This window comes from Crotalus tigris, unplaced genomic scaffold, assembly GCF_016545835.1.
Source record: "Crotalus tigris isolate CLP2741 ecotype Arizona unplaced genomic scaffold, ASM1654583v1 scf7180000023625.2024221, whole genome shotgun sequence".
NCBI lineage: Eukaryota > Metazoa > Chordata > Lepidosauria > Squamata > Viperidae > Crotalus > Crotalus tigris.
In genome coordinates, this window is record NW_024100087.1 from 1471777 (window position 1) to 1499206 (window position 27430).

A 27430-nucleotide genomic window follows, 5' to 3' on the forward strand; every position below is an offset into this window, starting at 1 on the left:
AAGAATGTTCAAAAATTAAAGGAGTGTTTAAAGGACTATTTTGCTTTGAATATGTACAAGGGGACTTCAATGTCAATGGTATGGGATGCAGGTAAAGCATTTATGCGCGGTGTTTTGATAAAAATGAATAATTTTTATAAGCGAAATCAGATTCAGAAACGTAGAGAACTTGAGGATGAAATTAAATTAAAAGAAAGGGCTTTGATTCTAAATCCTTCTGATGAAAGTATTAAAGAATCTGTAAAGTTATTAAGGTCACAATTTAATATGTTGATAGCAGATCAAGCTGCAACCAACTTATTATTTATGAAACAAAATACATTTTGTAATGCTAATAAGCCGGGGAGATGGTTGGCTTATCAATTAAGAAAGAAACAGAGACAGAGAATAATAGAGAAAATAAATTACAAGGGTAAACTAGTTTCTCAGAAGGAATTAATTAAAAAATCTTTTTTGGATTATTATCAAAACTTATATAAATCTACTAATGTACAATTGTTAGATATAAATAAATATTTAGCTGAGGCAAGTTTTCCTAAATTGACTGAGGATCAGAAATATGAAATTAATGGCTTAATTACTAAGGAGGAAATTGCCTCAGCAATTCAACAATTGAAATTAGGGAAAGCACCAGGTACGGATGGGTTAACAGCTGTTTATTATAAAGCTTTAATGGAGGAGATGATCCAACCATTAAATGATCTTTTTAATGGTATCTTACAGGGTTTAGAGATTCCTCCTTCATGGCGTAGTGCCTTTATATCATTGATTCCAAAGGAGGATCAAGATCTTACTTTACCAAAAAATTATAGGCCTATATCTCTTTTAAACGTGGATTATAAGATATTTGTAAAAATTTTGGTAAATAGGCTTATGAGGGTGGTGCATCATCTTGTGCATAAAGATCAATCAGGGTTTATAACAGGAAGGTATATGAAAAACAATGTTAGACAAATTATTAATCTATTAGAATACTTAGATAAGAACAACCAAGTTCCTGCAGGGCTCATATTTTTAGATGCTGAAAAAGCATTTGACCAATTGAATTGGCATTTTATGCTAAGAGTAATGGAAGAAATGAATTTTGGTGAAAACATATTACAAGCCCTTAAGGTAATATATCAAAAACAAACAGCACAACTTATTGTTAATGGAGGTCTTTCGGAGGTTTTCACAATAGAGAAAGGTACTAGACAGGGGTGTCCTTTATCGCCATTGTTGTTTGTTTTAACATTGGAAATATTATTGATCAAAATTCGAGAGTCTCAGGAAATTAAAGGAATATATGTTAATAAAAAAGAATATAAGTTAAGAGCTTTTGCGGATGACTTGGTTGTTACTTTGTCGCAACCTGATTATTCTGTAGTAAACTTATTACAGTTGATTCATCATTATGGCTTGGTCTCGGGTTTCAAGATTAATGTAAATAAGACCAAAATTTTACCTAAAAATATGTCTAGTCAGGAGAAGCAGATTTTGACTAACCTGACGGGTTTTGAGATTGTTAATAAGGTAAAATATTTGGGGGTGATGTTGTCTGTTTCTAATGTAAAATTATTTAAAAATAATTATGAAAGGTTGTGGGTCAGGGTACAGAAGGACTTGAAGAACTGGGAAAAGTTGCAATTATCCCTCATGGGAAGAATTGCAGTGATAAAAATGAATATTTTACCCAAGTTTCTTTTTCTGTTTCAAATGTTACCAATTTTGAAAAATGAGATTAATTTAAATGAGTGGCAGAAGGGTCTTAATAAATTTATCTGGGCAGGGAAAAAGCCAAGGGTTAAGTTTAAAATTATGCAAGACTTCCGTGAGAGGGGTGGACTTAAGGTACCAAATTTGAAATTATATTATGATGCGGTGGTTTTAACACTAATCAGTGATTGGGTAAATTTGACAAACTCTGAGATACTTTATCTAGAGGGATGGGACTTACTTTATGGGTGGCATGCCTATTTAATATTCAATAAAAAAATGGATTGGGCTTTTAAATCTCATATCTTAAGAATCTCTTTACTTAGGATTTGGAGAAAATATTATAAAAGTGATTTCAAAGTACCATTATGGGCTATACCTTGGCATGCGATAGAAGCAATAAAAAGAGGGGTTAAAATGGATATGGTGTCTTACAGACAGTTACTTAAATGGGATGGACAAAACTGGCAATTAAAATCACGGGAAGAGTTAGCACAAGAAAACTTTATTTATTCTTGGTTCCAATATAGGCAATTACTAGACAGATGGAAGATGGATTGTAAGGTGGGTTTTCTTAGAGAAGATGAAAATCTTATTAAGCAAGTGAAGGATTCAAGACAAACCCACATTAAGAGAATTTATGCGGTTTTAGTTGAATTGGATTCAGAAACGGAACTAATTAAAGATTGTATGATAAGATGGGCGCAGAATTTTGGTGAGCCAGTCTCATTGGACACCTGGGAAAAAATTTGGGTGAGAAATGTCAAATTTACACAAGCACAGAACTTAAGGGAGAATTTTTATAAAATGTTTTATAGATGGCACCTTGATCCACAAAAAATGTCTTATATGTACCCTGACGTGCAACCCAAATGTTGGAGATGTGGTTATAAGGAGGCTTCCTATTATCATATTTGGTGGTCATGCAGAGAGATAAAAGCATTTTGGATCAAAGTATGGTGGAATATCCAGAGAATTTTTAGAAGGAGGGTAAAATTTACTCCGCAATTATTTTTGTTAGGTATTGTTACAGATTGTGATACAAAGGAGGTTGTATTGATGTTAAATTTGATTACAGCCGCTAGGCTGTTAGTAGGACAATATTGGAAGAAGGAATCCTTGCCTACATTGCAGGAATGGTTTCTTAAAGTAGCTTATCTGGCGGAAATGGCAAAGATCTCGGCTTTCTTAAAGCAACAAACGCAAGAGAAGTTTTTTGCTGTTTGGGATAAATGGATAAAATTTATACAATTTAGATTGGGTATACAAAAATATTATATAGTTTTTTCATAAGTTTTATTTTTATATATATTATAGATAATCTTTTTATATATATAAATATAAAGTTTTTAATTTAATTTTTATTTTTACTTTTTAAGCCTATATTCTGCTCTGGGAAGCTCAGGGGGGGGGAAGGGAGGGGGGGGTTTTTGGGAGGGGTGGGGTTTTTTTTTTTTTATATATGTATTGTTTAGTTTTATTTTTTTTGTATATGTTGTCTCTTGTTTTGTATTCTTTTTTCTTTTTTGTAAAACTTATAAAACTTTTAATAAAAAAAAAAATTGGTTGTTTCATTACAGTTAGATAGATACATTCATTGTACATCTTTTCCTTCTGTTTGCTACAAGAATTATAGGAACTTTAGAGAAAGATGGATCAAGTAAACCTCAGGAAAAGGAGAAATCAAGCCAATTTCTATCAGTACAACACTTGTACTAAAAATAAATCTTGCCTTAAATTATGATAATTAGCCATGGTAGAAAAGTTGTACAGTGAGCTTTTTGTTTAACTGGATTATTGTGATTTGAATCTGTACAGTTATTTATTGTGTGCTTGAACAAAGGAAAAATTGTTCCAAAATGAAAGCTAAATTATCAATTTGAAACTTATATTAAGTGAAACACAAGATTTAAAGTTAACCATATAGTAACAAAATGAAAACGTATATTCATTTATATCTATATTTGAAATGTTCAGTTCTGTCTGGATGTTTTTGACCTATTATCTAATGTAGACATAAAATGGAGAAAAATGAGAACTCTTTCTAGCTGGTGCAAAAAGTAGCATATGATTTGTGAAGTCATATTCCATTGACTACATCTATACGTTGAGTGGGTGGGGGACATAGAAAAAAGCAGGGCAGGATATAAATATTTTATTGTTAAATTTGAACCATATGGGTGGTAAAATGTGTAACATGCTTCTCATAACATTCATCTGAAATTGAATGGTATAGGAAACCAGATGAGGCACTAATTGGAAATGGACTGTTTTTACAGATTGATTTTACACAGTAGTAATTTGCAAATCTATTAAAGATAGTAATGAATTGCAGCATCTATAGATCCACTTTCCTTTTCTATAACCAGATTTAGATGTTCAAGGAGACACTCTTAACATTGCCGCTTTGCTTTACCAGTCACATTAAACAATCCATAGATTTTTCGCCAATGAGAAATTTAAATACCTAATTTAAACTCTTGTTTAATTTACTCATTTGACAACATTTAAAAGTATTTGCAACATAGATTGGTGGACTGGACAAAATTCATATGCAGGACAGGAAAATGTACCTCAGGAAGCCGTTGCTTGCATTTTATTTGTAATTGAAGCATCAGGTATGTAGTGAAAGGAATAATGCTAACATAAATCCAGCAGCTGCATATTTTTTCTTTCATTATTCTTGTTCCATATTCTAAAATAAAAGTGGTCATTCTTTTGGAGACTCTAATGTAATAGGTTTAATGTAATGGCCTTAACATTATTCTGATTTTTTTCCCCCCAATTCACCTTAAATTTACTTCACTGAATTAAAAACAGATTTATTGGTGTTAATGGATTCCCCCTGGAAATCTAGACCAGAAACAGAGAACATAAGAACACAGGCAATGTCCTGCCCCTGGTCCATTTACTCCAGCGGTTCTCAACCTGTGGGTCGCGACCCCATTTGGGGTCGAACGACCATTTCACGGGGGTTGCCAAACAACGCGATCCGCCATTTCTTTTCTCAGCCGGTGCAGGGGGCGGCGCATGGGCGTGCTGCGCATGCGCGCCACGCATGCGCGCAGTGCATGCGCGTCGCTTGGGGCCGCAGCCACGCACGCGTGCCGTGCATGGGGTGCCGCCACGCATGGGGGTGCTGCGCATGCATGCTGCACATGCGCCGCACATGCGCGCCACATGGGGGCGCCGCACATGCACACCATGCAGGAGGGGCGCGCATGCGCGCCGCCTGCTTATGACCAGGGTCGGCGTATAAAAAGGTTGAGAACCACTGATTTAGTCTAACAATCTGTTCTCAAAGCGGGAAACTAGGAAACCCACTAGTCTCCCAGCACATGGCTTTGAAATGCAGTCACATTGCCATCAAAGCTAAAAGCCATTGGTCCCCATGACTTCTGTGAACTGGTCCAGTCTTTTTTGTAGCCAGCCAAGCAGATAGCCGGCATACAGATTACATAGTTTAATTACATATTTTTTTTTTCCTGTTATCTGTTCCAAGATTCACTTTTACTGAGGAACTTCTAGTTTAGCATTGGAACCAAACACCTTTTACCATACCCACTCCCACACCCTTTTAATCCAAACAGAATCCCCTAAACTTACTTTTAAGAAAAGAGAAAGATGCTAATTATAAAATATATCATTGGATTCCAAGTCTTATATGACAAAGTATTTCATATGTACCTAAAATAGACTCATAATTTCTTATAGTTACTGTTGCCCTGAGTAAAGTGACTAAAAAAAAGACTTGCAAGACTCAAAAACTTTTAACGTTTTGAAAGGTATGGAACAGAATGTTCATTTGAACCCCTTTTCAACTCTTTCAGATGCTTTTTTTGTATCTTCCATTAATCTATTTTTTTTACTTTTTTGTTAAAAAAATAGTTGCGTAGCAATAATAGGTGTACCAATAGATATTTTTACAGGTAGTCCTTGACTTACAACCTCAATTGATCTCTACATTCATGTTGCTAAGTAAGAAATTTGTTAAGCAAATTTTGCCTGATTTTATGACCTTTCTTGCCACTGTTGTTAAGTGAATCACTGCAGTTGTTAAGTTAATAACACAGTTGTTAAGTTAATTGGCTTCCTCATTGACTTTGCTTGTCAGAAGGTCATAAAAGGGGATTATGTGACCCCAGGGCACTGCAACAATCATAAATATGAGTCAGTTGCCAAATGTCTGAATTTTGATCACGTGATCATGGGATGCTGAAACAGCCATAAGTGTGAAAAACGGTCATAACTCACTTTTTTCAGAGCTGTTGTAATTTTGAACTGTTATTAAATGAACTGTTGTAAGTCAAGGACTACCTTTATACTGTGAGTGTTGTTGATTCATATAGTAATTCTTCATATTGGCTTGCAAGTTGAAAAAGAATGATATTATCCTCTCCCTTCTAGATCACATTAAATACTTTCATAGCAAAACATGTTTAAGAAACATGAGGAATTAATAGGAAAAGTGATGTTCCTAGATGTTATTCCTCAAGGAACTGCTCCTTAAAATTGCCTATTTCTAATTTTGAAATCCTTTGATTTAAGAAAAGTACCACAAAGTACAGCAGGACAGAATTATGCAAGATTTGCACATTTTAATAAAAAAGTTTGGAGAAAATAAAATGAGAGGTTTTGTTCTGAACTGTACAAGTGGTTGTTCTAACTGTGGTTGTTCCTACTGACTACCACAAAATCAGTTTGGCAGAAATATTTGTTAAAATATTTAATAAATCCCTAAGACATAAGGCTATATTTGGCATATATTGTATGTGACTGGCCAATCCACAGTTCAAGTATACAACTAGTACAATATGTACTACTCAAGAAATGGATGCCTTTCCATTTCTTTGTGGCTCTTCCTAATATTGGGTTTCCTTTCCTTAGCAGTATTTTCACAACTTAATTGCAGAATAAAAGTCTCCCTTGAGATCATGTCCACATAAATGTTCCAGATGCAGCTGTATGCGAGAAGGAATGTTTGTTTCTAAAAAAAAATCCTTCCCTTTTCAAAGCTTCAGATCTTAACAAATTGTACAGCTGAAGAGAATTATGGGTATACTTCTAATTCCTTGTTATCCTGACCATGTAAAACTTAATTCCATTGACCAGTAAAGGCTGCCAAGAGGAAATGACTTCGTAATTAAACTTGAAGGTGATGAATGAGCCTGGCTCTGTGTAAATGCTGTTCAGACAGTCTGTTTGCTGAAGTTAGGATATATATGTCCTTTGGAAATAGGATGCTGTTTATATATGTATAATTGTGGGGAGTTTCAGCATTAGACATGTTTGTTCTTTTGTGTTTTTTTTTATAAGCAGTTTTGAGCAGGAGCTTGGAAAGAACTCTTATTAAATTCCATTCTGAAAAATCCAGCCCTTTGCTGTACATTATTAAAGACCTGAAGTTATATAAGGATTCTCATTTCCATTTTAAGCCAAAAGCAATAGTTTTATGCTTTCTTCTGGTATGATAAAATGGCACAATGAAAAAATAAAATCATGTGATTTTGCTGGATTATTTGCCATCCAGTTGTTTTCCTCTTCTAGCATCCACATAGATAGATTTTGTCCATAATGATCTATCCATAACTTAGTCTTCCAACAATGCTTTCTTTGCCACTGTAACTGAATCCTTTCACCTTGCTAGGTTTTTGCATAAAGTTATGTAACCCTACCTATGAGGGCAATTTGGAAATAAACCTCTTTTTGGTTATCTATGACAGATACTTGCAGATACAGAACTTGTATTATACACATTAGAAAACTACATTACATTACTTTTTGACATAATCGCCATTCAAATTGAAGCACTTGTCATAACATCTTACAAGGTTTGAAATTCCTTAGTAATAGTCACTCAGTGCCAAATCTGGGCTATGGGGGGAGGTGTGATGAAAAACATCCCAACAGAACTCCTTCAAAAGTTCTTGGGTGCGTCTAGTGGTGTGTGGGCAAGCATTATTGTGAGCCAACACCACTCCGGAAGTGGTGCCATAGAAAATCCCGCCAAATGGTAAGATGCCAAATGAGTACTGCTAGTGAAGTTCATGGGAGTGTGGTTTGACCATCAATTCAGACGTCTACTGTGAAATGTTACAAAAACTCAGATGAGCCATCCATAACAAGTGTCGAGGCATGCTGACTTCCGGTGTGGTGTTGGATCATGATAATGCTTGCCCACACACCGCTAGATGCACCCAAGAATTTTTAAAGGAGTTCCGTTGGGATGTTTTTCATCACCCCCCTATAGCCCAGATTTGGTGCCGAGCAACTACTACTACTACTAAGGAATTTCAAACCTTGTAAGACGTTATGACAAGTGCCTCAATTTGAATGGAGATTATGCCGAAAAGTAATATAATGTTGTAGTTTTCTAATGTGTATAATACAAGTTCTGTATCTGCAAACTTTAAAGGATTTTTTATTATTACTGTTTGCTAAGTTTTTTAACTGTTTTCCTTGGAGTGTTCTATGAGGATGTTTGGATTTTGTATAAATGCTGGTTTGTCACATAATCAGTTTGTTGATAGAAAATTATTTTGTGTCAGTGTCTGCACAACTGCTATTTCTATTTTGCTTGGATAATCACATCAAAATTTTATAGGCCTGGTACAAGAGAAAATAACATGGATCGGTTGCATACTGCAACCATACAAATTAGATTGGAAAGTTCAGCATAATTTGGATCTTTGCTTATGTTTGTGTCAAAAACCCGGGCATGTTTAATAAGCATTGACTAACTTAATTTGAAAATCTTGCTAGGAAATCATGGGAAAATGGAAAAAATGTGCTTCTATCTTATCCTGAAGATTATCAGTTTATGCAGAGCTCAAACATCTGAACAGCCTGCTGCTGACGCAGTTCTGAAGCAGCTGGTGGAGAAATCTCCTGTTATAAATGTCTGTCTGTCTGCATTTTTATAGGATATCCTGTTAAGCCATAAAGGCTTGTTTACTTGTAGGAGTCATGCTAAATATGGTGTGTAATCAGACAGCTGACTTCCCTGCCTAAAGGGAATCACAGCAGCTTGGAAGAACATAAAGAAATTTATTTTGATTTCAGTAGTAATAGCCTTGCAGAGCCAAGGATTATAAGATAGCTCCTTGAGGCAAAGCTAATGAAACATTAAATAGAATATAATTAAAATCATGCATGTAACATAGCATTTTAGGATCTTGACCCATGAACAAGAAAAAATAAATCACTTTTATTTTACTTAGTTTAAATTTTCATGGCTTTTTCTATAATCTTTGTTAATTTGGCTCCAGTTGAGAATTTTGACATGTATCTAAATACTAAATTCTGTGACTAAGTGTTTGTCTTTTTGCTCCTTTTCCTACATCCACCTGTTCAAAATTTTCAGCTCCATTTAACAGTTGTTCAAGAGAGCTTTTTGAGGGAATCCTTTGCTGAATTCTTCCAGACCTTTTTTTTTTTTTTTTTTTTTGTATCAGGTTATCCATGTAAATAGTGCCAACTGGGAAAATAAGGAAAACATTCAGGTTTGGAGTTGATTACTTACTTCTCTATTTCATAAGTGTGTTAAATATGTATGACATTTACCACACTGAGCTTACTTTGGAATAATGAATTTAAGAATCTTTTTTGATAAAATTGCATCTTAAGATTATTGCTGCATAAACTCAAACTGTAAAGCTGTAGACTTTATTAATATTGGTATAAAAGCTACAGTAATCTGCCATAGGCTCAATCTATATTAATCTGCAATGGTAATAGGAATTTTCAATGACTTAAGCACCCTACGCTATGGTTGGGTGAAAAGAGTTAATTTTATTGTGTCTTGATAGATCCAAGTATCTACCATATCTGTAAAGTATCTATAAGAAGAGCCAGGTTGGTGTTATGGTTAAGGCATAAGATTAGAAACTGTGAGGCTTTGAGTTCTAGTCCCACCTTAAGCACAAAGTTGGGTGACCTTGGGCTAGTCACTTTCAGCCCAAAGAAGTAGGCAATGGCAAACCATTTCTGAAAAAAACTTTTCTGAGAAAACTTCAGGGATTTGTCCAGACAGTTTGCAAGGATCAGATACAACTGAATGGAAAGGGGGGGGGGAATCCAATGGGGACATTATACATTGTATGAGAAATATAACCAAAGCTATAATATTGATCATGCATCAAAATATGACAACATGCTTTCCATATATATGTATTTGTGTGTATATACATCCAAACACATCCACATACACATGCACTCATATATTTGTATATATGTCAGTATTGTCTAAGTCTAGTAAGATTTGCTGGTGCCATTGAGAAGCAGTATTTATGAGACATATTTGAGCAGGATAGAAAACTGAATTGCTGTTCTAGAATAGCAAATGTATGTATTCTTGTATGTAAATGGGAGACCACCAGGACTGTAGCTAAACAAAGAAGAAAAATTAAATCACAATAATTAAGAGCATTCCCCAAACATTTCAGTATTGTTAGCAAGAACCTACATGGATGTATCTATGAGATCACTAGAAGTTGAACTTGACTTGGCAATTTTACTTTATGTGATATAATTACTGGTCCTAGAATTAGTTGTACCTAAACAGTCAGGAAAGTTTGGGATAGGTAGAACATCACAATAATTGGGCACTTAATCCAAGGAAAGCAGAAACCAGGACCCAAGTGTATATGGTTTTCTTCATTAAATTTATTTATTTTTTCTTTCTCAAAATGTTTCTTGTGAAATCTTGCACCTGAAGGAAAGGTTGACATTTATTTTTGGAAAAGGTTATTAATATTCCTATTTCCATTATTAAAAGAAATTGATAAAACAAATATAATAAAGAAGTTTGTAATTTTTAATGATGTATTAGTGCCTTGCAGTTTTATTTTACACAGTCAACTGAAAAAAATACTGAAAGCATTTTATTATAGCAATACCAGAAGGTGAAAGAAGACTACAGGCTAAACCACTTAGCTTTTTTATCTGTGGAATGTGAACTTGCAAATGAAACTTTAGAAGTGTACTATAATTCACTATTTTGCAATAAGGAGGTCTGAGAAATAAAGCTTTAAACAAGCCATTCTATTATACAATGTTTGCAAATACTTTAGTCAGAAATATAAGGAGTCTATGTAAGGATGTTTGTGAAATATTTGCAGCATACTGACTGGGGATTTTAGAGGGCCGAAATGATTCCACCCCGTTTCAGCCCTTGCATATTTGAGTGTACACACAATTAGTCCTCAGTTTTGGTAATAACAATTTCATTGTAAAAACAAATGATAGCTTTCTGTTTCAGAGGTTGAAGGAACCAGAGGATTGTCTACCATGTCTTTATGGTATGTCAGGCTTTGAAAATAAAATCAAAGTAGAGATTCAGAGAAGCATTTTTGACTGTAAGGAAGCATAGCTTTAAGATGCCTAGTATGCTGTCATTTAGTTTTGAAAAAATGCTGAACTTAAAGGTTGAACAAAACACTTCTGTGTTGTGATGTAGCATCCCAAGTTTGAAAAACAGTGCTAAAGCAATTTTTGCTGCAAAAACTTTCCTCTTGTGTTGTCTTTTGGATTAGAAAGATAGATTTTTTTTTATTTTTCTTCCTTTTTTCCTTGGGTCATAAAGTTTTGAGAAAAAGTTAGTGAATCCCGGTATTATCAAAGTACAGTATATTATTATTTTTTAAGTAATGTAATTAAGTAATGTAACTGGAACCTTTACTCCAAAGAACTTTCAGTCTGAACTTTGACTCAATTAGAGCAAATGGAGCTGAACAGAATTTACAGATTTCTAGCATCAAATGTTTTACTATAAACTGCTGTGGGTTTCTTTTTTATTAGTTCTTCAAGTTCTGTGAATGTTATGAACCGTGTCTTGGCACAATTGTTGACTGAAATGGATGGGATCGAACAGTTAAAGGATGTGACAGTTTTGGCAGCTACAAACCGGCCAGATATGATAGACAAGGTAAGTCTCTTCTTACTGCTTTTGTGCCAAAATAATTATGATCATCTGACTTTGTTAAGATTACAGGCAGTGGAGAATTTAAATTTTTATTAAAATTCATGATTTTAAAACAGAAGCCAAGTCATGGTTGATGTTTTAATTGATTATTGATCTGCTGCATTCATCCACATGGTCTTTTTACGGTTACGTTTATTCCACGTTTTCACCTGTTCTTCTGAAGTTTTGAACTGTGTCCCAGACTTACTATATTTCAAAAGCAACAGATTAAGCTGAACCTAACTTGCTACTGATGAGAAGAAAAAAAAGAAAATATTTTCTTACAAGTAAAGTTATATTCTACCAGTGAGATATTCCTTCTTTAAACCTTGAATTTTTTTATTATCATTTAAAAAGCTGCCAGCTTCAACCCTTTCTGTGAAGATCACTCTTTAGTCATCATTGAATGGAATGTATTTATTTGTATCCTGCTTTTATTATTTTTGTAATAACTCAAGGCAGTGAACATATCCAACACATCTTCCTCCCCCTATTTTCCCCACAACAACCCTGTGAGATGACATGGCCCAAACTCATCCAAATGGCTTTCATGCCTAAGGAGAGACTTGAACTTGAGGTCTTCTGCTTTCTAGCCCACTGCCTTAACCACTAGAACAAACTGACTCTGCCTATGAGAAAAATAGAAATTCACTAGGCTAAAATTTCCTGGTTTTCTTGCCATCACCAAGAAGATCCATGGCCTGTATTTGTAATGGCAGACTAGAACAAAGGAAGCAGTATAGCTCCATGATTGTTTCTCAAAAGGAAGTAAGTTATGTGTAGCTAAGGAATTGTATAATTCTGAGTGAAAACTGTCCAGCACACTAGCTGTTACTGTATATCAGTGGTTCTCAACCTGTGGGTCGGGACCCCATTTGGGGTCGAACGACCATTTCACGGGGGTCACCAAACAAGGCTGTCCGCCATTTTTCCCCCTTTTCTTTGGCCACGCCCCTGGAACCCGGTGATGTATAAGTGGTTGGGGGTCACCACAACATGGGGAACTGTATTATGGGGTCGCGGCATTAGAAAGGTTGAGAACCACTGCTGTATATCTAAAGAATAAGGGCTGAGAATGAAGTGATATTTTGCGGTCTCTGATGGTACCCTATAGTTTCTGAAGTTGTAAGTTTCCTTAGCATGTGTTATGAGTACTATGTTTTGGTTTTACAATTTGAAAAAATGTAAATATAAATGAAGTATAAACCTCCCATCATTTCCTTAAGCAAAATTATTTGTTTTTTATACTTTTACCTGATGTCAACCAGATAACTCTAAAGAGTGTTCAGAAAAACACATTATAATAATTCAAATATTATCAAAATGATCAAATGATCATTCAATATATTGAACATTTATCTTTAAAAATGAGTTTTCTCAGGTGACTTATAATCTGATATTAGGTGTGAGGCACTGGTTGCCAGATATGGCACTTACTAGTTCCATCAGGGAAATTGGGACTTGTAAAGGAAGGTGGAATTAGTAGTTCAAGATAGGCTTTCAGATTTCACTTCCATCAGCTTTATCCACCTACCGAGCCTCCAATGTTTGTGTTATGCTTCTACCACTACCTCTGCTACTACCTCCAATATTATTGAGAAAGCAATTTTCAGACATCTCCTGTTTTCCCAATAAAATGATAATATTTTCACTTAGTAGAAGTACATTTAAATAAGTATGTCATAAATAAGCACTCTGGTACTTAATATTTTATACCATATTTAATTTTGGTATATTTATTTGTGACTGCCTACCAGTCTTCCATGGAATAGTGTATCCCAGTGGTGGGATTCAGTCAGTTTGCACCAGTTCAATAGAACTGGTAGCTAATTTTTTGTTGCCCAGGCCCAGAATGGACTCCCGGAAGTGGCATCTACACAGAGAACCAGTTGTTCACATATTTGAATCCCACCACTGGTGTATCCCCACCCAGACCAAGAATATAAATTCTGATACTGGAGTCAGGGCAAGGGAAATAACCACTTCCATTCAGTTATGTCACAGTGAGCTTCAGTCTGAAGTTCTCCATCTAGAGCAGTGGTTCTCAACGTTTGTGTGACGGCGACCCCCGTCACACAAACGTTCTGTGCATGCGCGGCGCTGCGCGCATGGGGGTGGCGGCGCCCCCATGCGCAGTGTGCATGCGCGATGTGCATGCGCGGCGCTGCCCCCTGATGGGAGAAAATGGCAGATCACCTTCTTTGGCGACCCCTGAAAAATGGTCGATCGACCCCAAATGGGTTCGCGACCCATAGGTTGAGAACTGCTGATCTAGAGCCACATAGCCTCCAGACACTGGATCAGGACAGGGCCCGTGATTGAGAAAAGCATTATTGCTCACCATTCCTTTCCAAAGATAGAGCTTGTATAGATAACCTTAAAATATTTTCTTGAATTCTAGTAATGAGCGATCTAAAGGTAACAAGACTAGGCTTATCTTAAAAAAGCAGAAGCAAACAGAAAAAGCAAATTTTATGGCAGGGAAGGTTGCTCCAATTTGTTGCTCACACTGTCCCACTGGGCAGCAGCTACTTCTCTGCCCTATCGCGCTCTCTCTCTGCCTATGGGCCAGTCACACTCTCTCCTACCTGGCAGCATCTACCTCTGACCCTGCCACTTTTTTGCTACGCGCTATATACCATGCCTTACATGCCTAGAAACCTGTTTGGAAACTACCTGGAATTTGCTTAATGACTCACAATCTTTGCTTAATGACAGCATTGGGGATAATCAGAATTGACATCACTGATGCTGTCACAGGACATTGCACCTTATGATAACATCCCTTGGCAATGGAAATTCTAGGCCCATTACCATGTTCAGTCAAGGACTAGCTGTATATGCTTATACAAAAGACATTTCTGCCAAAGTGGCAAAATGAAAGTCTATTTTTGCCTTTTTAGTTGGAGTGAGATTAATTAAGCAAGTAGCTTTCCTAAGTTTAAAGCAAGTTTATTAACTTTACATAATAAAAATATTGTCAATTATCAAATAACAATCTACAAGGCAGATTGTAAAGAGGTTGATGAATTGTTTACATCAGTCATTGCAGGAGATATGCAGAAGATAATCACAAACTTATCAAGCTAGTGAAAATCAAAAGTGATTGTAAGGCTATAGAAGGACCGCTTTAAACAGAGCGAATAATCAGTGATCATTAGAAAAATAAAATGTTTTATATCAGGGCTAAAGGTTTCACTTCACATATAATACTAGAGGGTAAGTTGTTCTTAGCTACTTAAAAGAATATTTGGTGATAGTGGATAGTTCAGTTAAGATACTGATTCAGTTTGCAACAGCTAGGGGGGGAAAAATCCATGATAGGAAAGGGATTAAATGCAAACCTGCTAACATTTATGGAATATCTCCATGTGGAAAACAGCATACAATACTGATTGATATATTTTGAAAAGATGTAATAGAATGCTTTATTTTTGTGTTCAGGACTATAGATTCAGGATAGATACAGTAGTGGCCAAAATTGTGGAAACCTTTTGGGAAAAGTGCACAGTAGAAATACCACCTTTGGTTAAGTTTTCACCATTTTTTTTTCTAATTTCTTTATAACTGTAGCCTTGTTCACTTAATAATACTATTTTACATTGCTTTCTGGGCAACCAGTCAACTCTTTGCACCATTACTTTAATTTTATTACGTTTTACAAGCTCACTAAATGAAAGAACACAAAAAACCCCAACCAACTTGATAACGATCACATAACCCACTGACAAATGTCCTCCTCTCAGCTTCAATACATGACATTAATAACTGAATCCTACTGTGATCTGATTGGCTCATTGCCAAAACAAGATGACACCTGATTGGCTCTCTAAACTCTCATGCTCATTGGCTACAATCAGATGAAGGAAAGCTATCTGATATCAACCTAAGCAAGTTGTGCTTCCTTTTTCTGGTTATTTGGCTATAACTTTTCATAGAATACAGTACAGATAATTGAACAAACTTTGTTGCATTACATTCTTAATTAAATTATCTTTCCATTGATATATAATTTTATGGTACTACTCCCAAAAAAGTGGTGATATTAGCCATCAGACTTCAAAAATACGTTTTTCCCAAAAGGTTTCCACAATTTTGGCCACTATAGTAAGGTGGTATTCTGTACATTACATATGTAATGGAATTTGCTTAGACAAGATGTTAGCTAACCATTTTTACAGATGATAAGACTAAAAAACAATCATAGAAATAAAATTATCTGTAGCTTTGTTAATATTGTCAGTATCTAGAGATGTTTGCTGGGGTATCCAAACAGAAAATGTTCTAGGCTCCCTATGGTATGAATATAGATTAGGTTTGTTTTTGGTTAGGTCCAACTTAACTTTTAAATCTTGAATGGGGACTGGAAACATACTTTTTCACCATGGTATTTGAATTAAGCAATTTAGTCTAATTAAAAATGCATCACAGTTAAGAAAATAGTTAAAACTTGCCTTACTTAAAATTTAAGGACAACATTTGGACGTTATTAAACAGTTACTTAAAAATGTGTCCATCTCTTAGGTTTATTAAATTATTAGCTTTTAATTTTTGATGAAAGACTTTTTATGAACCTCACATTAAATAGTTATGTGGTCTTTATTGAATTGTGGCAAATTTGCCTCTGCATGTTTTTATTTATTGATTTTATAGCTGACATTTATAAAGGTATCTGAATTTCCAAAGGAATCTGCAGGCTATTTTTTAAATGCCAAATACAGTAAATAAATATTTCCAGGTGTGCTGAAATGTTCTTTGTTTTCAGTCCTTCATTTGTCAGAAAATATTGAGAATGATAAATCAGCCTTGAGGCTACTGAGTTTGCTCCCCTTTACAATTCAGTTTGTGACAGTTTGAGGAGCATTGTGAGTTTTTCACTAAAGATTTATTACTTACTTGACAAAACAAGGCATAGATGAACTTGTTGAGTTGCGTTTTTCACAGCTGTACTGAGACTGAAATAAATAGTCATGCTGTTGTCTATAACCCTATATAAATAAAATACAGGATATAACTTTATAGCAGAGAAATTTTCAAATTGTTATAATCAAATTGTTAGGGCTGTGCAAAGAATATTTAAGTTGATGATAATTATATTTTGCTGATTATTTTTTGCTAAACTTGCTTATGTTTGTCAAGTGTTTTTTTTCATTTTTAAAAAATTAATCCATTTTAAACAACTTGAATTTGAAACTTTTTTTTGTTGGCGTTGGTATAATACAAAAACTATTTTATTTCCTTAAAAATAGGAAAGTGGAATAACATTATCTATTGAAAATTGAATTTCTTACCTAAAATATATCATACCTAAAATGTTCCCTTGTTACTTTTAATAAGTTTAAATTAATTGGCTTTAATAGATTTACATGCTTTCTAATGACATTATTAAAAAATCACCAAGGACAAACACAGTACAGGTAGTCCTCTACTTATAACTATTCATTTAGAAACAATTTGAAGTTACAGTGGCACTGAAAAAAGGGACTTATAACCGGTCCTCCCAGCATGATCACAATTTGGTAATTGATAACCAACATGTATTTACAATGGTTGCAGTGTCCTGGGTCATATGATTGCCATTTGTGAGTCTTATCTGGCTTCCAATAAGCGAAATCAATGGGGAAGCTGGATTTGCTTAATGACTGCATTATTCACTGAAGAACTGCAGTGATTCACTTAACAACCATTGCAAAAAAGTTTGTAAAATCAGGAATGACTCACTTGAAACTACCTTGCTGAGCTATAGAAATCCTGGTCCCAATTATGGTCATATGTCAAGGATGGCCTGTATTCACTTTTAATTTAATTTGATAAATATTAAATATTTTGTCTTAATTATTATCTAATTATGTGGAACAAGCACATGTGGTATTTTTGCCTATTAACAGAATATCTATGTATAAAGCTCATAGTTGCTTTAGTACAATCAATTTTTAGACAACTGCAAATAGAAAAACATTCAACTGAATACATTAATATTAAGTAAGTCTTAAAAATGTCATGCTGTTTTTATTATATATATCCACAGTATAAGAATATGAAGCCTTGAATTAAACTTGCAATTGACAGCATGGAACAAAATCTTCCTTTACTTTCAAAGAAGTAGAATTCCCACCCAGGTCAGACATTGTTTCCAGTCACAATATTGTCAGTTTCTGAATAAACAATTCCTGTTCATTCATGAATGGATATTTCATATTCTTTTCTTGCAGGTTCTGAAAAACTTTGCTAGATTTAAGAGAGAGTCTGATGATTTCAGGAAACATGAACACATTAGCAAAGATAATGTATATCACCCTTTTTATCACTAATGCGTGTTTTCTAAAAGTTTGCACAGCAAAAATATCATTTTAGCCAACTTGCTGAAACAGGGCTAATTCCATTACTTCACAAGCAAGCACATAAGCTTTAAATACATTTTTGTTTCAACCAAATTTAATGTTTATTTCAAACAAGCAATCGCCCTTCTGTTCTTTTTGTTCTCAAATTGTATGAGGAGAGAAAAAAAGGCCTCAGTTCCTCAGATTACCTTTAAAGGATAGTGTGACACAATGAAAGCAAATATTGATGCTGTAGCAATTTTTCTTACTAAGAGGGCCCCATAACAACAGTTAAAGAAGTAAGTAAAAGGGATTGATTTATTTGTACAGTAAAGTTTTGCCAGTATCAGTGGACCTAATTAGATTAAGCCAATTTATTTTTTAACAGAAAATAGCTGCAAGTAAAGGCATGTTTGATTTAATGGCTTAAACTAGAATCCAAAATATTTGTTCTGTGTTTTTCCATGCACCCCATATTCCTATTTTTAAAAAACCTGGGAAAGACATGCTGGGCCTTGTTTCCCATATGCCATATACATTTTATTAAGGTAAAACTGAGAGTAATAATAGATTTGCTGTGAAGAAAAATCACAAACACATAAATGTCCTTTTCATTTAATGGCTTTGCTATTTCTTACACAATAAATAAAATAGCAAGAGGCAAAATCAGTTCATGTTTGCATGTACTTTGTTTTGTTGTTTGTTATTAATAAAGATCATTTTATAATGAATTAACCAGTTTAATGATTTGGGTATTGGAGATGTTCTTTTAATATCAGCAGATGGCAGTCAAGCCAAGCTTCGGTATAATTGGTATTAGTTTACAATGTACTATGCATATTATATAGACAGTAATTCTAAGACAGAGACAGAGACAGAAACAAATAAGGTAAATGGCAAGGCTTGTTAAATTTCTTATTTATTTGCAAACAGATAAAGTTATTTTGATACACAGTAGTTATAGGATATGTTGGCTATTAAGGCAGTATATCACAGTTTTTTGCTTGATTTTGGTCTGTTGAAGTTCAGTTTTTATATTTTAAAAGTCTATTCTTCATGAGAAAGAAAATACATATGTTTCTTGTATCTATGGAAAACTTACTTTGTTTTCTAAGATAAATATTCAAAATAATACAGAGTCAAAAGCCCCTAATAGGATCACTAAATCTACAACTGCATTTCTGTGATAATGATAAATGTTACTCTATGGGAAAAATTTAGTTAATTAAAATTTGTGTTTCTTTTTCCCTGTCCTGATCACATGAAGAAAGTGATCGTTCTGTTGTAAATTGTGCTTATTTTGTCTCCAAATAACTATGATCTTGGGATTTGTTTTATGATTTTATATTGTTTACATTTTGTTTAGCAGTTTTTATTTATTTTTACTATTTTTGTTTTATTCAAATAAAGTTAAAACACAAAACTCCAACTTTTTAAAAAGACAAACACAAAATAAACAAGACATTTAAAAAGTGCCTTAAAAATTAAAAAACTTAATGCATATAGATATATTATCACCCCTACTTGAATACTGATTAATACCTTGGTACAATATTAGTTTGTGAAACAGGACCCCAAAAATTTTAAACTACTGCATCTATTTGAAAATTGTTAATCTGTCGTCTATATACTATATTATTGAGAGAATAGTTAACAAGAAGAACAGTAATAAAAAAGGCAACATTAAAGTTGCAAAACCCTCTATTAAACTGTCATTGTAATCAACTCATAGATCCTGGATCAAATATCTATGTTTCTTAATACCATCTCTTGTCTAATTAAATATAATAAATTTAATCTCCAAAGTCAGTTTATCTTCCCAAAAAAGTCCTGATGAAATTGATTTCCAGTTAAGTGGGACAAATCCATTCCCCAATGTTCTTCAAACTTCCTAAGATAAAACCACTTCTCCACTTAGTAAGGTTTCTACTATTGTAAAAGAATGTATGCTTGAACTTCAGGAAGCTGTTTGTAATCAAGTCAATTAGTTCTAAGCCTATAGTGTCCATATTTTTTCTCAATGGATCTGCTGCTTTCAAATCACATTCCTTTTGTGAATCTAATTTAACCAGAGCTACATGCATCAGAATATTTTTCACAGCCATTATTTCATCAATTTTTAAAAAGATTTTTCAACTATGGATTGCAGTTTACCAAATGATCTTTCAGATATCAGCCACGCATTAAAAAAGCACAACGAAGAATGTTCTTCCTGCATCAACTTAGGAAGTTCAGACTGCCCCAGGATCTATTGATACAGTTCTATAAAGGAATTATTGAGTCTCTCATATGTACTACAATAAATGTCTGATTTGGTACAGCAACTAAATAGGAGAACTACAGACTCCAACAGATATTTAGAGCTGCAAAAAAACAATTGCAGTCAGACGGCCTTCCATTGAAGATCTATATTGTGTGGGTTGGAAGGAGGATTAAAATATATCAGCATTCAGCCAACCAGCCAGCTTTTAAAGACAAAAATAAAAATGAAACAAAAAATTCCAAAACCCAGGCATGCTTAAGAAAATGAACTTCTGAAAATGATATTTTCTTTTAATTTTTCTTTTCACTTGGGATTGAAATATCCAGAAAATATCTTTCCTTCTTCTGAGAGGAAAATGGATGGATGACCAGTGATTTTTCAACTGCTCCCACAGGGAACTGGAATCTTCAAGACTCAGATGAGTTCACCGCCATCCTAAATCTGTCTTGGATCATTCTTATGTGCTTCCATTCAAATCTAGGGAGCAACACTGCCAGAAAATCGGCTTTGGCAGCAAAATCAGCAGATTGTCGGCAGGAAAAAGAAAAATTTCTACCATTCAGCAGCTATCTTTTGGAAGAGTCCAGTGGTGGGATTCAGATGGTTTGCACCACTTTGGCAGAACCGGTAGCTAATTTCTTGTTGCCCAGGCTCAGAATGGACTTCTGGGAGTGGCATCCACACAGAGAACTGGTTGTTCACATATTTGAATCCCAGCACTGGAAGAGTCAGTAGTTTTTATTTATTGTATTGGTTTGCTGTTTTTGTATTTTATTTTTCAATTCCGCAAGTTGCCCAGAATCTTGTGCACAGATGGGTAGTCACATAGATTGTCCTTGATTTATCACTAGTCATTTAGTGATTGTTCGAAATTACTATGGCATTGAAAAAAATTATTTACAAATAGTCTCACAACCATTGTAGCATCCTCATGGCCACATAATCAAAATTCGGGCACTTGGCAACGAGCATGTATTTACAATAGTTGCAGCATTCTGCGATGATGTGATTGTCATTTGTGACCTTCCCCAACAGCTTCCTGCAAGAAAAGTCAATAGGAGAAACCATATTCGTTTAACAACCCCATGATTTACATTAAGTGAATGCAACTGCAATGATTCAATTAACAACCTGGCAAAAAAAGTTGTAAAATTGGACATAACTCACTTAACAACTACCTTGCTTAGCAGTGGAAATTCTAGTCCCAATTGTGGTTACAAGTTAAGTGCTACTCGCATACATTTAAGTAAATAAATAAATATTGAGGAATTGGAAAGAACACTAGTTTGGTATAGTAAGTTACAGTATTGAGCTAAGAAGCAAGAAAACTCAGGTTCCAGCCAAGCCTCAGCTACACAAATCCAATGAGTGACTTTAGGCCAGTTGCTGTCTCCCAGCCTAACCTACTTACAGGGTTGCTGTTGTGGGGATAAACAGGAGGAGGTAGTGCAGTATATGTCACCTTGAACTTCTGTTTGAAAGTCATGATATAAATCTAATCAATAAAATACTAATACATAAAATTTTTAAATGTTTAAAATACTTGAAATAAAACAATGGTCCATCATTATTGTTGCCTCTTCATAGCAAAGCCAATTAAGTTTTCTTCCTATTAATTTCTTCCTATTAATGTTCAAATGAGAATATCCTCAGGATTCATACATGTTCAGATGAGAACACACCCATTAAATGGGAAAATATTTTTTTATATTAAGCTTCTATTTTCCTCCTTTTCTATTGTTTTACTCTCTTAATATAAAATACAAGTAGTACATTGTATTATTTGGGTACATTGGTACAGTGGCTGACTGGAGATTATTAAACACTCTGATGTTTAGAAAACTTAATCTTTAAAGACAAAGAGAGAAAAAGTTGATGCCAGTATTTTCTATGGTTTCCAGTAAAAATTAATCAAAATATTTAAGAACATAAATATATAATTCCCCTTTCCATTAGGCTAAATATCTCTTATCCCTCTCTTAACAATAAACATTGCAAAAATAAAAAATAAAAACTATTTTTGTTGATGTTAATTGTGAAGTCGTGTCCGACCCATCGCGACCCCATGAACAACGTTCCTCCAGGTCTTCCTGTCCTCTGCCATCTTCTGGAGTCCATTTAAATTCACACCTACTGCTTCAGTGACTCCATCCAGCCATCTCATTCTCTGTCGTCCCATTCTTCTATTGCCCTCAATCTTTCCCAGCATTAGGCTCTTCTCCAGTGAATCCTTCCTTCTCATTAGGTGGCCAAAGTACTTGAGTTTCAACTTCAGGATCTGGCCTTCTAAAGAGCAGTCGGGGTTGATCTCTTCTAGGACTGACCGGTTTGAACGCCTTGCAGTCCAAGGGACTCGCAGGAGTCTTCTCCAGCACCATAGTTCAAAGGCCTCAATTCTTTTGCGCTCAGCCTTTCTTATGGTCCAACTTTCACAGCCATACATTGCAACTGGGAAAACCATGGCCTGGACTATACGCACTTTTGTTGGCAGAGTGATGTCTCTGCTTTTTAGTATGCTGTCTAGATTTGCCATAGCTTTCCTCCCCAGGAGCAAGCGTCTTTTAATTTCTTGGCTGCAGTCCCCATCTGAGGTGATCTTGGAGCCCAGAAAAATAAAATCTGTCACTACCTCCATTTCTTCCCCATCTATTTGCCAGGAATTGAGAGGGCCGGATGCCATGATTTTGGTTTTCTTAATGTTGAGTTTCAAGCCAACTTTTGCACTCTCCTTCTTCACCCGCATCAAGAGGCTCTTTAGTTCCTCTTCACTTTCTGCCATTAGAGTGGTATCATCTGCATATCTTAGGTTGTTGATATTTCTCCCGGCAATCTTAATTCCAACTTTTGATTCATCTAGCCCTGCCTTTCTCATGATGTGCTCTGCATATAAGTTAAATAGGCAGGGCGACAGTATACAGCCTTGCCGGACTCCTTTTCCAATTTTGAACCAATCAGTGGTTCCGTGTTCGGTTCTCACTGTTGCTTCTTGACCCGCATATAGGTTTCTCAAGAGACAAATGAGATGGTCTGGTACTCCCATCTCTTTAAGAACTTGCCACAATTTGTTGTGATCCACACAATCAAAGGCTTTTGCATAGTCAATGAAGCAGAAGTAGATGTTTTTCTGGAACTCCCTAGCTTTCTCCATGATCCAGCGTATGTTGGCAATTTGATCTCTAGTTCCTCTGCCTCTTCGAAATCCTGCCTGTACTTCTGGTAGTTCTCGATCCACATACTGCTGGAGTCTAGCTTGTAGGATTTTAAGCATAACTTTACTAGCATGTGAAATGAGTGCAATGGTGCGATAGTTTGAACATTCTTTGGCATTGCCTTTCTTTGGAATTGGAATGTAAACTGACCTTTTCCAATCCTGTGGCCACTGTTGAGTTTTCCAAATTTGCTGGCAAATTGAGTGTAGCACTTTTACTACATCGTCTTTTAAGATTTTGAATAGCTCAGCTGGAATACTGTCACCTCCACTAGCTTTGTTGTTGCTCAGATTTTCTAAGGCCCATTTCACTTCACATTCTAGGATGTCTGGTTCGAGGTCAATGACCATCTCATTGTGGTTATCTGGGATGTTAAGCTCATTCTTGTATAGTTCTTCTGTGTAGTTTTGCCATCTCTTCTTAATCTCTTCTGCCTCTGTTAGGTCTCTGCCATTTTGGTCCTTTATCATGCCCATCTTTGCATGAAATGTTCCCTTCATGTCTCCAATTTTCTTGAAGAGATCTCTGGTCCTCCCTATTCTGTTGTTTTCTTCTATTTCTTTGCACTGTTCATTTAAGAAGGCATTCTTATCTCTTCTAGCTACTCTCTGGAATTCTGCATTCAATTGGGTGTATCTTTCTCTTTCTCCTTTGCCTTTCGCTTCCCTTCTTTCCTCAGCTATTTGCAAAGCTTCCTCAGACAGCCATTTTGCTTTCTTGCATTTCTTTTTCTTTGGGATGGTTTTAGTTGCTACCTCTTGTACAATGTTGCGAACTTCCATCCATAGTTCTTCAGGCACTCTGTCTATCAGATCTAATTCCTTAAATCTATTTGTCACCTCTACTGTATATTCATCAGGAATATGATTTAGTTCATACCTGAGTGGCCTAGTGCTTTTCCCTACTTTTTTCAATTTAAGCCTAAATTTTGCAACGAGAAGCTCATGATCTGAGCCACAGTCAGCTCCTGGTCTTGTTTTTACTGACTGTATAGAGCTTCTCCATCTTTGGCTGCAGAGCACATAGTCAATCTGATTTCTATGTTGACCGTCTGGTGATGTCCATGTGTAGAGCCGTCTCTTGGGTTGTTGGAAAAGAGTGTTTGTTATGACCATCGTATTCTCTTGACAAAATTCTATCAGCCTGTGCCCTGCTTCATTTTGTACTCCAAGGCCAAACTTGCCTGTTATTCCGGTTATCTTTTGGCTTCCTACCTTAGCATTCCAATCCCCCATGATGATAAGGACATCATTTTTTGGTGTTAATTCTATAAGGTGCTGTAGGGCTTCATAGAACCGGTCAATTTCATCCTCTTCAGCACCAGTGGTTGGGGCATAGATTTGGACTACTGTGATATTGAATGGTTTGCCTTGGATTCGAATTGAGATCATTCTGTCATTTTGAGGATTGTATCCCAGTATTGCTTTTCCTATTCTTTTATTGACTATGAAGGCTACTCCATTTCTTCTAAGGGATTCTTGCCCACAGTAGTATACCTGATGGTCATCTGAGTTAAATTCACCCATTCCTGTCCATTTTAGTTCGCTGATTCCTAAGATGTCGATGTTCAGTCTTGTCATCTCTTTTTTGACTACGTCTAGCTTGCCTTGATTCATGGATCTTACATTCCAGGTTCCTATGGAGAAAAAATCTTTACAGCATCGGACTTTCCTTTCACCACCAGATATATCCACAGCTGAGCGTCCTTTCGGCTTTGGCCCAGTCACTTCATTCTTTCTGGCGCTACTAGTACTAGCCCTCTGCTCTTCCCCAGTAGCATATTCGACACCTTCCGACCTGAGGGGCTCATCTTCCAGCGTCATATCTTTTTTCCTTTTAGTACTGTCCATGGGGTTTTCATGGCAAAGATACTGGAGTGGTTTACCATTTCCTTCTCCAGTGGATCACATTTTCTCAGAACTCTCTGCTATAACCTGTCCGTCTTGGGTGCCCCTGCACGGCATAGCTTATAGCTTCATTGAGTTACGCAAGCCCCTTCGCCACGACAAGGCAGTAATCCATAAAGGGGAAAAACTATTAAAGATTATCAAAAATAAAAAGTCCTTATTTATTTATCAAAAATAATGATGTAAATATTATAAACTAATCCATTACCCTGCTAAACTTTTCCAAAAGAAAACTATCTAATGCAGATAACTGGATAGCAACTCATCATTTAGCCATAGTCAAATAAGCCTATTTTGTACTTTTTTCTTCTTCCTCCCAGCCATCCTTAAATGTCATTGATAGAATTGTTATAATATATTTACTTTTTCTTTCAAGGTTCTTATCACCTTTATCCAAGTCCATTTGTAATTTCCATGAAATAAGTCTAGTAGATCTCTTATATTATAGATTGAAAGTGTAGTCCCATCTCTCTTTTGGTACATTATTTGTATGTCCTTTTTGGTTTTTAAATGGCCACCCAATTCTATTTGTAAATCTTTTCTATTTTTTTTTTATAAATTGTAATTTGTAAGTCCACATTAAAGTAAATTATGTTCAAAGACATTTGTTCATCTTCAGCAGCAACTTTTGGTTCCAATTTGGAATTATAAAGGTTGAGCACTTCACAAGCATACAGTCAAAACATTTCCTTTAAAGCATCCATCTTGTGCTCTAGTAATCGATTTTCAATGTTTTGTTTTGCATTTAAATATAAATGAAACAAATTTTTCCCACATGACAGAATCTTTCTAATTAATGCTTTAAATCAATTTTACAATAGAATAAGAATTTTTTATTGGCCAATGTGATTGGACACACAATGTGCATGAGCTCTCAGTGTATATGCAAGCAACAAGTGATAAATCATGATTATAATCATAAAATACAATAATAAATCATAAGTGATAGCCATAGGATACCAAATAAAGCAATCAATATAAATCATAAGGTACAAACAACAAGTTATAGTCATAAGATGCTAAAGGAACAGGTGATAGGAAAGATGAGATAACAATAATACAGCCCTACTACATGGTTTGACATTATAGGGCATAAGAAAGTATTGTGGGAATTAGTTGTTTAGCAGACTGATGTCATGGGGGAAAAACTGACTTAGTATCTAGTTGTTTTGGCATGCAATGCTCTATAGCGTTGTCTTGAGGAAAAAGTTGAAACAGTTTGTGTCCAGGAAGTGAGGGGTTTGTAGATGTGTTCACAGTCTTCTTTCTGGCTCGTGCAGTATGCAGGTCTTCAATAGAAGGCAAGTTGGTTGCAGTTGTTTTTTCTGCAGTCTTAATTATCCATTGAAGTCTGTGTCTATCTGGTTTGGTTGCTGTGCCAAATCAGACAATTATAGAGGTACAGTTTTAGCTATAAAAGTGTTAGCATTTGTAAAAGCTTTAGCATTTACAAACTTTGCAGAAAGAATTCTAAAATCATTTACATGTTCATCTGTCATGAAGCCACTGGGTGAGATCCATCACCATGGATTGAGATATCATCAATATGCTGATGATACTCAGCTCTATTTCTCAACATCTGAATATCTGAGTGATGCTGTCTCTGCCCTCTCATGATGACAGGAGGCTGTAGATACCTGGATGCGGGACAACATACTTTGACCAAACTCTGGCAAGACTGAGTAGCTTTGGGTGCATGGAGACTCAAGATCTGAGTTTTTGTCATTCTTGGTTCTGGACGGGGTTGCACCAGTGATGTGATCCAGTTCACATCTTAAGGGTTCTCTGGTCTCACATCTCCAGCTTGAAGAGTAGGTGGTAGATGGGACTAGGAGAGCTTTTACACAGTTCTGATTTGTGCAACAGCTGTAGCCTTTCCTGGATCATGACTTCCTGCACTCAGTTATTCAAGTCCTAGCCTTCTCTCATCTGCACTATTGTAATGTGCTGTACATGGGGCTACTCTTGAAATCAGTTTGGAAGCTTCAGCTGATGCAAAGTGCAGCAGCGAGAACAGTCTTTGGGGCCTAAGGTAGCCCATATTACACCTCTGCTCCACAAACTTCATTGGCTGC

At 35.4% G+C, this 27430-nt stretch overlaps 1 protein-coding gene across 4 annotated transcripts in view; it reads left to right on the forward strand.

Annotated features, from left to right (window-relative positions):
- SPATA5 (spermatogenesis associated 5) overlaps positions 1-27430 on the forward strand; it is a 152957-nt gene that overhangs the window by 35992 nt on the left and 89535 nt on the right. For 3 of the 4 annotated variants that reach the window (XM_039320181.1, XM_039320179.1, XM_039320180.1), the window contains exon 14: positions 11494-11620. In XM_039320181.1, the coding sequence (XP_039176115.1) occupies positions 11494-11620 (127 nt within the window). Of the gene's footprint in view, positions 1-11493; positions 11621-17684; positions 19979-27430 lie in introns of those variants that run through there. The other variant, XM_039320182.1, reaches the window with a different exon arrangement.